Source organism: Helianthus annuus, chromosome 14 (genome assembly GCF_002127325.2).
Source record: "Helianthus annuus cultivar XRQ/B chromosome 14, HanXRQr2.0-SUNRISE, whole genome shotgun sequence".
In the NCBI taxonomy this organism is placed as follows: domain Eukaryota; kingdom Viridiplantae; phylum Streptophyta; class Magnoliopsida; order Asterales; family Asteraceae; genus Helianthus; species Helianthus annuus.
This window is the reverse complement of record NC_035446.2, coordinates 74,621,146-74,634,863: the sequence shown is the minus strand read 5'-3', so window position 1 is coordinate 74,634,863 and position 13,718 is coordinate 74,621,146. Positions and strand designations below refer to the sequence as shown.

The following is a 13,718-nucleotide window of genomic DNA, read 5'->3' as shown; positions in this document are numbered from 1 at the left end:
CTTAAACTGTTTTGTTTACTTACTTCGGGGGTGAAATACATGTTACAAAGGGATACTTACAATACTACTGGTATGATTAGCCTAGGAAAGAACCATAGATCATGTGATAGGGTAGGCGGATACTTGGGACCATTAATCCTCGTATCAGGAAAAGGGGGTGCCCAACGTCATGCCTTTATCGGATCCGTACCATCCCTTTCACATTGGGTACTCTACGGATGATATACTTTTATCCTTTCAGTTATAGCAGGATATGTTGAGTCGGAGAGTCGTTGAGCTAGAGAGGATCCCGCGTCCTCCATCTGGTGCTGGTCCGTCACAGTTTGCTGTCCCACCTGCTCCTCTATTTCCTTACCCGGATTTCAGCATCCGATTTTTTACTATGGAGCAGCAGATTGCTTGTTTGTTGCGTATTGTTCAGGCACTAGAGGAAGATTTGGTGCATCTGTGCCATTTGCTTTTCATTCCTCCTCCTCCTCCCCCATCAGCTTGAGGTTTTTGGTTTGTTGCAGATATCATGCTTTTGATGAGAGTTCAGCTATTGAGCCGATTGCACAGCATTTTGGAGACCACATTATGATTTTTGATATTTGACTTTTGGTTATTGTAGACTGTAGACGATTCAGACATGGGCGATGTGACCCTTAGTCTCTTTTGGATGTATGATACAATTGTAAAACTTGTAAACTGTACTTGTGGTCTTGTTATATGATAGCTCAATCGCAAAATCCTCATTACATGTGTTGTTGGATTAATTGTTTTGTGTTATAACATGGGATGCTATGTGTTATTTGTGTTGATGAATGTTATTACATACGCGTGCTCATTATACTTATTACGGCCTGACCTATACAATCTTCTTAGAGAAGATGCCACCACGAAGGGATAATCGTTTACCCACTACGGAGGTCGAATTGCAAGCAAGGATCTCCCAAGCAATAGCGGATTACAAGGCATCACGCGCCGAAACTAGCGGGGGTACCTCGAGGAACAACCCTCCAAATGGTAATGTTTAAGTCGCTTGAGACACGCTACATTTGGACATTCCATGTGCAATTGCTAATGCTTCCTGTGAATGACATTACTTGTACAGGCTGTACTTTTAAGCAATTTCTAGACTGTAAACCGCTAAACTTTGATGGCACCGGGGGTGCAGTGGCTTATGTTCGATGGACGGAGAAGACAGATTTTGTGTTAAGGATGAGCAAATGCGCACTAGAACAGCAAGTTACCTACATTTCCGGATTGTTCACTGATGGAGCACTTTCATGGTGGAATCTCTAGGTCCAAACTCTGGGAGAGGCAGCAGCATACGCTTTGAATTAGACAGGGCTGAAAGAGCTCATGCGTAAAAAGTATTGCTCCAGGGTCGAGATTCAGAAGCTGGAAACCGAATTTTGGAACCTAAAGATGGACGACCCGAAGATCGCCGAGTATGTTTAGAGATTTCATGATCTATCTCACGTGGTACCATACATGGTTACTCCTGAATTCAAACGCATGGAGCATTTCAACTGGGGGTTGGCACCTCCGATTATTGGCATGGTAACATCTTCAAAGCCTGCAACAATTACTGAAGCTATCGATCTGAGCGTGTCACTGACTGAGGAAGCTATCAGGTTAAACAAGTTTTCAAACTCTGACCCCAAGAAAAAGGAGACTCATGTGGAGTCCTCGGGAGAGAACAAACGGAAGTTCTCCAACTTTAAGAAAGGTACCAGCAGCTCGAACAAGAAAGATGAGGCGAGCACACCGGTCAGGGCCAAAGGAAAGGGGTATATGGGCACCTTGCCCAAGTGTAACGCGTGTCAGTTGCATCACGAGGGCCGATGCAGATCTGGAAAATGTGAATCTTGTGGAAGAGTTGGTCACTCAAAAGAATCATGCTGGGTTGGTACTGGCCGTGGCGGTCAAAGGGGTTTTGGTAACAACAACCGTGGAGGTAATGGGAATGGAAACCGCCCACAAGGAGGGAATGCCGGAAATGGTAATCGAGGAAATTTTGGAAACCAAGCTGGAGGTGGGAATCGCAACCAAAACAATGCTCAAGGTGGTAATGGGAATGGTCGAGGACCAGGGTGTTTCAATTGTGGAGACATGGGGCATTTCAAACGTGAGTGCCCGAAACTCAATCAAGCACAAGGAAGAGTTTTTAATATCGGTGCGAGTGAAGCACGCCAAGATCCAAATGTCATTACTGGTACGTTCCCTATTAATCAACGCTTTGCATCTGTGCTATTTGATACTGGTGCCGACTATAGTTTTGTATCGCTAGAATTTAAGAAAATGCTTGGGTTAACTGCTAGTAAGTTAGACATTCCGTACTCAATTGAACTGGCTAATGGAAAGCTAGTTGAAACAAATGAAGTCATCAGAGGATGCGTGATCGAATTGGGAGAGCACGAGTTTACATTGGATCTACTGCCAGTAGAGTTGGGAAGCTTCGATGTAGTAGTAGGGATGGATTGGTTGTCCAGCAACCTGGCCGAAATTGTATGTCATAAGAAGACCATTCGCATGGCGGATGGAGAAACGATTGTGGTACACGGAGAGAAGCGCGATACGCCCTTAAGGATCATTAGCTGTTTGAAAGCTAGGAAGTGTTTGAAGAAGGGATGTGTTGCCTTCTTGGCACACATCGTTGATAAAGAAGCCGTTGAGCCGAAATTAGAAGACATTCCATTCGTGAAGGAATATCCTGAAGTCTTTCCAGAAGACTTGCCAGGATTGCCACCACAAAGGCAAGTCGAGTTTCATATTGACTTAGTTCCAGGCGCCGCGCCTGTAGCTAAGGCACCCTATCGACTTGAACCTTCAGAGATGCAAGAGCTGTCAACGCAACTCCAGGAGTTACTGGATAAGGGATTTATCAGACCAAGCTTCTCGCCTTGGGGAGCTCCAGTGTTGTTCGTTAAGAAGAAAGATGGTAGTTTCCGTATGTGTATCAACTATCGCGAGCTGAATAAGTTGACTATCAAGAATAGATATCCTTTGCCAAGGATTAATGACCTGTTCGATCAATTACAAGGTTCAAGTTTTTACTCAAAGATCGATCTACGATCAGGATATCACTAGTTAAGAATTCAAGAGGAAAATATTCCCAAGACTGCTTTTAGGATTCGATATGGACATTACGAGTTCCTGGTTATGCCGTTTGGTTTGACAAACGCGCCAGCTGTATTCATGGATTTGATGAACAGAGTTTGTAAGCCATACCTCGATAAGTTCATGATTGTGTTTATTGATGAAATTTTGATTTACTCGAAGACAAAAGAAGATCATGAGCAACACTTAAGATCTATTTTAGAACTGCTTAAAAGAAGTTGTACGCAAAGTTCTCGAAATGCGAGTTCTGGTTACGGGAAGTCCAGTTTCTTGGTCATGTAGTTAATGGAAGTGGAATTCATGTGGATCCCACAAAGATCGAAGCGATCAAGAATTGGGAGACTCCAAAGACGCCAACTGAGATTCGACAGTTCCTAGGTTTGGCAGGATATTATCGCAAGTTTATTGAGGATTTATCGAAAATCGCTCAACCGTTGACTTCCCTCACGCAAAAAGACAAGAAATACGAATGGGGAGACAAGCAAGAAGAAGCATTTCATTTGTTGAAAAACAAGCTTTGTGACGCACCAATTTTATCTCTACCCGAAGGCTCAGACGACTTCGTAGTATATTGCGATGCTTCGCGTCAGGGTTTAGGCTGCGTGCTAATGCAGCGGCAGAAGGTTATAGCATATGCTTCTCGCCAGTTGAAAGTTCACAAGAAAAATTACACCACGCATGATTTGGAATTGGGTGCAGCGGTGTTTGCTTTGAAAATCCGGCGACATTATTATATGGCACGCGATGCACCATCTACACTGATCACAAGAGCCTGCAGCACATATTCGATCAGAAAGAGCTTAACATGAGGCAAAGACGCTGGGTAGAGCTGTTGAATGATTATGATTGCGAAATCAAATATCACCCAGGGAAGGCGAATGTGGTCGCAGATGCCCTGAGTCAAAAGGAAAGGATCAAGCCCATAAGGGTTAGGGCTTTGGAAATGATCATACAAACGGACCTCTCATTGCGCATTCGTGCCGCGCAAAGAGAAGCTCTTAAAGAAAGGAATATTGAGAATGAGTATCTCCGTGGGATGGAGAAGCAGTTGGTACCAAACGGGGAAGGAACGTTGTGCTTCATGAAACGAATTTGGGTTCCCTTGTTTGGTGATTTGAGAAACGTTATTTTTGATGAAGCTCACAAGTCACGGTACTCGATCCATCCTGGATCGGATAAAATGTACCAAGATTTAAAAGATTTTTATTGGTGGCCGAGAATGAAAGGCGATGTTGCGATATATGTTGGCAAATGTTTAACTTGCTCCAAGGTAAAAGTCAAATATCAGAAGCCTTCAGGTCTCTTGCAACAACCTGAAATACCCCAATGGAAATGGGAACAGATTTCGATGGACTTTATAACGAAATTGCCAAGGACGCCCAAGGGCCATGATACGATTTGGGTAATTGTAGAGCGTTTAACGAAATCTGCACACTTTCTGCCAATCAAGGAGAAAGACAACACGAGTAAGCTTGCTGAGCTATACCTGAGAGAGATTGTTGCACGACATGGAGTGCCTCTCTCAATTATCTCTGATAGAGATGGAAGATTCGTGTCAAGGATTTGGCAATCCTTTCAAGAAGCTTTTGGTTCTCAGTTGAATCTGAGTACTCCATTTGACCCGCAAACAGACGGACAGAGCGAACGAACGATTCAAACATTGGAAGACATGTTGCGAGCTTGCGTAATGGATTTAGGTGGAAGTTGGGACACTCACCTACCATTGGTAGAATTTTCATACATCAACAGTTACCATGCAAGCATTCAGGCCGCACCGTTCGAAGCTCTCTATGGACGCAAGTGTCGATCACCATTATGCTGGGCTGACGCGGGTGATAGACAGCTTGTTGGCCCGGAATTGGTCCAGGAAACGACTGACAAGATTATACAAATCCGAGAGCGCATCAAAGCGGCTCGTGATCGTCAAAAGAGTTATGCGGACAGAAGAAGGAAACCTCTGGAATTTGAGGTGGGAGATATGGTTTTGTTGAAGGTTTCACCCTGGAAGGGTGTGGCACGCTTTGGGAAGCGTGGGAAGTTGAACCCCAGATACATTGGTCCATTTAAAATCCTGAAAAGGATTGGTTTGGTTGCATACAAGTTGGATCTACCCGCTGAACTTAATGGCGTTCATGATACATTTCATGTATCAAATTTGAAAAAGAGTCCAACTCAAGAGACAGTGGTCATTCCTACCGACGAAGTTCATATTGACGACACACTCCACTTTACTGAAGAACCCGTTGAGGTTACTGATTGGAAGGTCAACAAAACACGCAGGAGTAGTGTCAAGCTCGTCAAGGTTCGATGGAATACACGGCATGGCCCAGAATTCACGTGGGAGCGTGAGGATCGCATGAAAGCCAAATACCCACATTTATTCCCCAAGACCCCTGCATCTAGTAGCAGAACTAAAATTTCGGGACGAAATTTTCTTAACAGGGGGAGAATGTGACAACCCTCATAATTACAGGTATCCGTACAATTAATTAATATTAAATGTGTGCTTAATGACTGTGCTTAATTACAACTGACGATGTAAACTGCTTTATGATTTCTGTATCATACATACATGTGCATCACATTTCATACTGTCACACCATTCATTACATACAAACTTTAATGACATACTTGATGCACAAAGCACAGTTAGCACGGTTAGCGGATAACTCAGAAATATACTGACAGTGCCAGTACAAAGACAGACAATATTTTGAGGCCCAGTATGAGCCAGAGAGAAGGTACTACACTAGTATGTAAGGACCATAAAACTGCGTCACTATGTGATAATTTAAGTGCCGGAAAGTGCCTAAAACCCATTCAAAATGCAGAATTCTGCATTAATTAACAAAATTCAGCATTTTAACATGCTAGTAATGTGCAAAAATATGGCAAAATAGTCCTGTATGCTTTCTTAAGTGCCGGGAAATAAAAGTGTCACAAAAAATTACATAAAAGACACTATACAGAATAACTTAGCACTTTAACGGAACGGTATCTAACCGAACAACCGGACATTACCCGGAACACTAAAATATTGTTAAAGACATTGTTTTACTTTTTTGAGCTAGTCATGGTTCCCGAGCACCCTAACATATTGTAAAATACATGATGCATTAAAACACTAGACTTTTACCTTAACCATTCACTAATTAACTTACTTACCATCAAAAATTACATTTACCCCCTTCCCCATATATAATTCACGGCCACTAGTGAAGGCCCCACCATAATCTTTAAGATTTCACTAAATCTTCTATAATATTCATTGGGATTTGGTGGGATTATGTAAGTACTTATGGAGACACATTACCTATTGGATAATAACACTTAGGGATTATAAGAGCATCATCATCTTCCCAAAACCCAACACCACAATTCCTTCTCTTCCTCATAAAAGCTACGGCCGACCCCTTGTCCACACACCCACCATATTTTGTGAATGATTTTTCTAAACAAACTAAGTTCAAGAGACGGTTTTTGAAAGATCATAACTTTTCTTACACTTACATTATTTTTGGAAATAAAATAAGTGTAGGAAGGCTAGTAAAACAAGAAGATGTTGTAAATAAATATTTTTGTAAAATGAGTTCACAAGTTGTAAACATCTAGAAATCCCGAGAATGAGATTTTAACAAAAGTAAATACACTTTGGAAGGTGACTAAAACCACTAAACACCTCACCAAGTTACTATGCGTTTTTATAAAACATCAAGTTCATGTTGTATTATAAATGGAATAGTTTTGCACTTGGTAAGTGTAATATTGTTTAGAGTATGATTGTTGATGGTTTGAACGATTTTTGGAAAAGAAAATGATATGCTTAATAGCGTGGACACCTCCATTTACAAAGGAAACTATGGCGAATTTTCTAAAAATTTCAAACACTTATAAAATATTTTCTAACATGTGTTACAAGTATATTTTTAACTTTGTTTTTCAAAATAAACTTCGCCATAGGTTTTGTTACAAAAATAAAAAGTATCGGAGGTTGGTTTTTGTAAATAAAAATGGATAAATATATATTTAGAATATATATTATATATTAAGACACTTGTGTGGATATTTGTTTATTTTGTGGAATAGTTATAATATTTTAGGGTAAAATAATATAACTTAACAAATTACCATGACATTTACAACTCCAAAATAATACCAAAAATTACAAGGAATAAAATATTTAAGTTACACTCTTGATATTGTGAAACCGAACGCTAAAACGTAACTTATGAAATATTCCGGAAAATACTTTTACAAATATATTTTTGGTAAATATTGTTTTGGAAACAAAGGAGGTGAAAATATGATTTTTGTGAATATTACAAAGTTATATCATATTTTCGACAAGAAAAAAATATATTATTTTTGGGAGATAAAATATATATATTTTCCTAGTATATTTAGTAGATATATAATTTTTGGGAAATATATATTTTCTTGGGAATACATTATTTTTGACAATAAGTTATATATATTTCCTAAGTGGGACTTAAAAATATATTATTTCGGAATTATAATATACATGTATAAATACCCCCATCCTTGGGAAGGAAATTCGGAGTTAAAATACTTGTGAAGTATTAATACCAAAAATATTGATTAAACAATTATTCCAAAATTAACTATAATTTAAAGTTAAAATAAATATTATTTTAACAAATAATTATAACTTGGAATAATATTGGAATAAAACAAGAAACGCAACTCAAAACATTAAACTCTAAGCCAAGGCATGACCCATTCGTCTAATAGACGTTAGTACGTTGTAGGTTGTCGTGTAGCTGACAGAGTTTGAGTTGACGATACTGAAGACGCACTACTGTGAGTTCATGTCCCCCTTTTCCTTAAACTGTTTTGTTTACTTACTTCGGGGGTGAAATACATGTTATAAAGGGATACTTACAATACTATTAGTATGATTAGCCTAGGAAAGAACCATAGATCATGTGATAGGGTAGGCGGATACTTGGGACCATTAATCCTCGTATCAGGACCGAGGGGCATGAGTGATAGATTTATTTGGGTGTAGCGAGCCCACACCCATGAGGCCGGGGCAACCCATAGTGGTGACTATGTCTTCCAGCCGGAAGCCTGGTACAACTTTGCTAGGTTTCAGTCTTCCTACACCGGCACACATATCAGTGGCCTTGCAAACCATTGGTGATTTTTTCCTTGTTTGCAATCATACCGGGACATACATACATTGTTTACAAAGGTTTATACATACTCACTTACACATGAACTCGCTCAACTTTTGTTGATTTTTCAAACTACATGTATTTAAGGGAACTAGTGGATCTGGAAGGGTATGCATGTGTCGTCAAGCTGCGTTTAAATAAAAAGATGTTATCCATGGTTGTTGAGTTTAGAGGGTGTATCCCTTTCCTGGACGGGATACATAATTCTAAACTCAGTTTTTCTTTACGTACTTTTGTTGAGTCTTGTGAACTCGTTTAAACACGTCATGGTTTGTAACTTAATTCGGTATTGATGTCTTTTTTAAACAATGGTATTGTGGGAGTTCCTAAACTTTATTAATGGATAAAAATCTTGTGTTTTTATCATATAGCATTGTTATGATTGATTGTTATGGTATTAAGAAGTCACACCAAATAACCATGCTTCCGCAAAAGTCAGGGTGTGACAGTGGTGATGGTGGTGGAAGGCGGTGAAGGTGGTAGGTTGGTGGTGGCGATGGTGGTGGTGGGTTGTTTATGGTGGTGGTAGTGCTAGAATGGTGGTGTGAAGAGGGAGAGAGAGGGAGAGTTAAGAGAGAGAAAAAGAATAAGAGATGAAAGAGAGATCTGTCATTCAAAAAGAGAGAAAGAGAAAAGATCTGAATCTTTATAATTTATTTTTTTAGTATTTAGGGTAAAATGATCAATATACCCTCACGTGGGGTCCATTTGGTCAGATTTAACCACAAAAATTAACCGAGTTAGGGCTAAAGGACATAATTTGCAAGGGTTTGCAAACATCGAGTACGTTTTTTGTAATTATTGAAGACAAAGGACACAGTTTGCAATAAGTGACATACATAAAGGACGATTTTTGTAATTTACTCTACTTTTTACTCTTTTATCAAGCTTTAAATTTATAAAACATGATATAACACTATCACTCTCTACAACAAGCTAGGGCAAGTACACCCATCGTTGGCGTAGTATAGTGATGGTAAGATATCGAGGTCGTCCTAAGACACAAGAGCTTTTTATACCGGATTATTGTCAACGTTTAATCGACCCAAATTTTGAGAAAGGGTTTTTTAACAAGTAAAAATAAAGAAAGAAAGAAACTAAAGTAATAAAAGAAACAAATAAACAAGAGATAGTCACTTGGTTCCGACTCATCTATTATGCATCCTTTGATAATTTCTGCACTTTAGTTTTTTTTAAGAGATTATCTTAGTTATAGTGGCATGTCCCTCTTTTGGAGGCGACGCTACCCTCAGCCATATTGGTCTGAGTCAGCAGGGATACAGTCCTGCAAGGCCGGAATATTGAAAGATAATTAACTAAGTTATTAATGCAAAATGTGGCATGTCCCTCTTTTGGAGGCAATGCTACTCTCGGGCATATTGGTCTGAGTCAGCAGGGATACAGTCCTGCAAGGCATGTTTAAAGTTTTAATAGTAGTTTATTTATAAGGGATTTAAGCTATTCTTACTTCCCCCGATTTGATGCTATCTGCCTCAAAGGAAGTCCTAATAAGCTTGACTCAAGTCCTCGCAGGATCTATACACTGAACGAGGCAAGAACTTTACCCAAACCACCCTTCTAACCCCCTTCCAGGCAGTTAACACGCTTTATGTAGACCGTAAAGACACAAATGAGTGAATCAGCAAAACAAGAAAAGATGATAGGATAAAATTCACTTTCAATATAAAAAACTAGTTATTAAAGTCATTAATACAAACCCAATTAAAAAGTAAACCAAATATTGGAAATCAAAAGTAATACATAAAAGATTTTGTTTTAACCAAGTGATATAAGAGATTAACCAAGCATGACTATAGTTTGACAAAAGCTCTTACTATCAATCTTGGATCCCGAGACTACTACCCACTCTAACTCTAATGATTATGGTGGATGATGGTGGTGTTGTGGTGGTGGATATGAGAGAAATAGTTTGCCAAGGGATGAGTTGCAATTAAACCAAGCACCCCTATTTATAGTTGGAAACAAACGATTTACACGGCCCCGTGCCCTCCTTCTTATCTGTCTTCATTTAATGAGTTTGTCAGTCCGGATGCTCACACGGCCTTGTGATCATTGTAGTTGTTGTACGATCCAAGATTTGCATATTTGGGCATTGACCACGGCCCATGGGACACGGCCCCGTGTCTTTTGTCTGCTTCTGTTTGTCTTCTTCTTCTTGGAATCTTGGGTGGGGCACGACCCCATGCCTTGGTGGCACTGCCCGTGCTTGTCTTCTGATTCGTTGTTTTTGGTCTTTGGGTGAAGCTCAGAGGGTTGGTATATTGTATCAACGTCCATTCTTTTGTATTATGATGGTTTTTGCCGTTAGTTTGTTCCTTTTGTACATTTAAGCTCTTTTAATGCTGAAAATCAAAAGTATACAAAGAAATGCACTTTTTCCAACATTAGTACTAAAAGGGTAATTTTTATACCTTATTTGATATAATTTATATGTTGCATTTGGCGCATATCACACAAGAGAAGTCGCCCTTATATGTTTGTATAGTTAGCATCCCGTGTTAGAAACCTATTAGAAATACTACCCCTTGCATCCCTTACACATCCCGGATGTATTATTTCTAGTGGGACTGGGAGGATATCCAAATTTATGGTAACTTAACCATGAGGTGATCTGGACCCGAGACCGGCGAGTTTACAACTTCTCCAAATACTAGATTGCGTCATGTTTGAAAAATGATTAGACATCCAGTTCCGGTCTAGAGAGTGTATTTTAAGATCCCGGTAACCAAATTCCAATTATCCAATCCCGAGAGCTGTGAGCGAGTCAACATGATTCCTTCCTAGGTAGTTGCTTTCTCATTATTTGATTTCGTGATATTCATTGTGTAACTTGTTTGGTTGAGTATTTGCATTCTTAATTGGTTTTAGTAGTTAATAAAAATGATCATTCACTAAAAATCATTGTGTGTCCTTGGATTGATTTCGGTCTTACCAACTTGACTACATAACAACCGATACACTTGCTGATTGTGTGTTACTGAGTTCCGAGTCCTTTTTAGTTTTGGTGTTTACAAAATATAGATAACATTTACACATCAATAACCTACCATGACGTTAATAATCAAAAGCCAGTTTAAGATTCTTGAATTTTTAACGCATTAGGTGCGAGGAAAGAATTTTACATAAATGGTGGTTGGTTTTGTTGTGAAGGATGATGTTAACGTGAAGATGAGGTGAATTGAAAATGGTTGACACGCGTTGCATGATTTTCAGAAAGTGTATTCACTCTGGTGGTCTTTTGGAGTGAAAGTCTAGCTATGGATGCCCTTATGGTGTTTGACGAAATGCTAATGTTAAAATTTTGGTATTTACATCCAATTTCGCGTTTCAATGTGAAGCGTGATTCACTTTGACGTAATGACAACCCCTTCTTCGTCTTCGAGTGGCTCATGGTCGTGTCCATTTCATATGTTTTATGTTACCCGGATGGTGAATAATTGATTGAAGAAAAAGTTATAGGTTGGACATGCAACGTTTTTAGGACTGGACCGGATGCCGAACCAGTCTCTTTACCGGTCCACTGGTCAAACCGGTTGGACCAGATGTGATGTCATAAAAATTATAAAATACACAAGGTAAAATTGAAAAAATTAATTAAAATCCGGTTCAACCCCCCAAAAATTTGGTTCAAACCCCCGGTTTTCTGATCCGAGTAGCCAGTCCGGTCCAATTTAGAAACACTGGAAAATGGTATATACACTAGTCTTAAACATCTCATTTACTATTTCAATTTGATCTTCACTAGTCTTAAACATCTCAAAATTAAATCAAGTGGACCTTCATTTAAATACATTACTTGTTCATATATTAATAGTAACCCATAACTTGCAACTCACATCTAAAATAAATACTTGGAAAAAAAATTTTTGAAATTGAGTTGAAATAAACCGTTCAAATTCTTGGAAAACAAATTCAAGTGTGTTTAACAATACTTGCTTTAACAAGTGTATCTTGTGACTCAATCACTTGGCGATAAAATGACACCAATGTCAACGAATGAAAAATGTTTTCCTTCCGGTTTAAATTCACAATCAATTGTTTTACTACCACTATTTCTTCGTTGGACTTTTTTACTAATGTAGATACCGATACCATCACATTAAAATAATATACCTGTTGGATGTGATCTATTAATTACAATGACATAACCATTATAATGATCTATACCTTGCACTGTATCTATTGTAACTCTTGATGCGATTTGAATACCTAAAGATGTGTTTTGTAAAAATGTAGAAAAATTACAAGAAAATAACATTATTGAATGCATACTAATAAAAATACATATCATGTTAGTCTCAAATTGAGACGTGCTCTAAACAAATTCATTACTCCCGTGAGTCCGTCACCTTGTTGCTTGCATAGATATACACAAACTTTTAATTAAACTTTATGCATCACCAACTAAGTCACTTAGATGTCTACTTTGATAATATGATTTAATAGGCATGGGAATGGAAGAGGCAGAGATACGTGAGCCAGCCAGCTGTCCATCCAGACGTGTGTGTATCCAAGAAAGAGCCAGCTAGATGCGTGAACAACCACTTGTCCATCCTATTAGCCAGACAAATTCTATTGTTCATTTCCTTTCAAAATTAATGTGTACGAAAATATAAAATATATTCTAAGAAATGTTAAGTGAACATACCTAAATCATTTGCATCATTAAAGAAATTCCAAAGGTTTTTCCAACTCCTTTACGTCAACAAGTTTTTCCCCATGTAAAGATCAAATTGAAACAATAAAGGAGATGTTTAATAGTAGTGTGTATACCATTTTCAACCAACCATTCTATGTCACGCCCGAGGCGTAGTGTTTCACGTGTTAGCTCAGCCTTTTGTCCGTGTAGACCAAGGGTGAACACTCATTGTTTGGATTCTATCAAAAGATAAAATAATTTATCAAATTTCATAGCAAATTAAATATAATTATTTTTCTAACTTTGAAAAGTTATATTTAAGAAATAGAATAATTTACTTATGACAATTTTGTAAACCGTATGAAAAGACGAAACGAAAACAAAAACAAATATGTACACCGAAACATAAATATACATGAGATACTAAGACTGACACCAAAACAAGTATTGAAAACGGATCCTGACATATATGAAACTAAATGTATAATACGATGTCTGAATCTATACCAGAAACCCATAATGACTCTGAGACGGATATTGATACAAAACAGATACATGTGTTGAGACAGAGACATATTCAACTAATACAGAAACAAAGCCAGATTAGAAAGAGATTCATAATCAAATACAGAAACATAATCAGAAATTGAACATATCATAAACATAAAAATCTGATACACGATCAAAAATATAATCAGAGCAAAATCAGATGCATATATAACTTATCAGAAACGGAATGTACTCACATTGAGAAT

The 13,718-nt window shown here is 38.3% G+C and overlaps 1 protein-coding gene across 1 annotated transcript; it reads left to right on the top strand.

Annotated features, from left to right (window-relative positions):
• The first annotated feature begins 1,779 nt into the window (after positions 1-1,779).
• LOC118486500 (cold shock protein 1-like) lies at positions 1,780-12,853 on the top strand. The gene is made up of 2 exons (XM_035982982.1): positions 1,780-2,200; positions 12,771-12,853. The coding sequence occupies exons 1-2, from the start codon at positions 1,780-1,782 to the stop codon at positions 12,851-12,853; spliced, it is 504 nt and encodes a 167-aa protein (XP_035838875.1).
• The last annotated feature ends 865 nt before the right edge of the window (positions 12,854-13,718 follow it).

Excerpts from the sequence above, each read along its gene's own strand:
- LOC118486500 (XM_035982982.1), top strand. The coding sequence starts at position 1,780 with ATGGGCACCTTGCCCAAGTGTAACGCGTGTCAGTTGCATCACGAGGGC. Across the intron at positions 2,201-12,770 it reads AGATCCAAATGTCATTACTG|GCATGGGAATGGAAGAGGCA; the intron begins GTACGTTCCCTA and ends ATGATTTAATAG.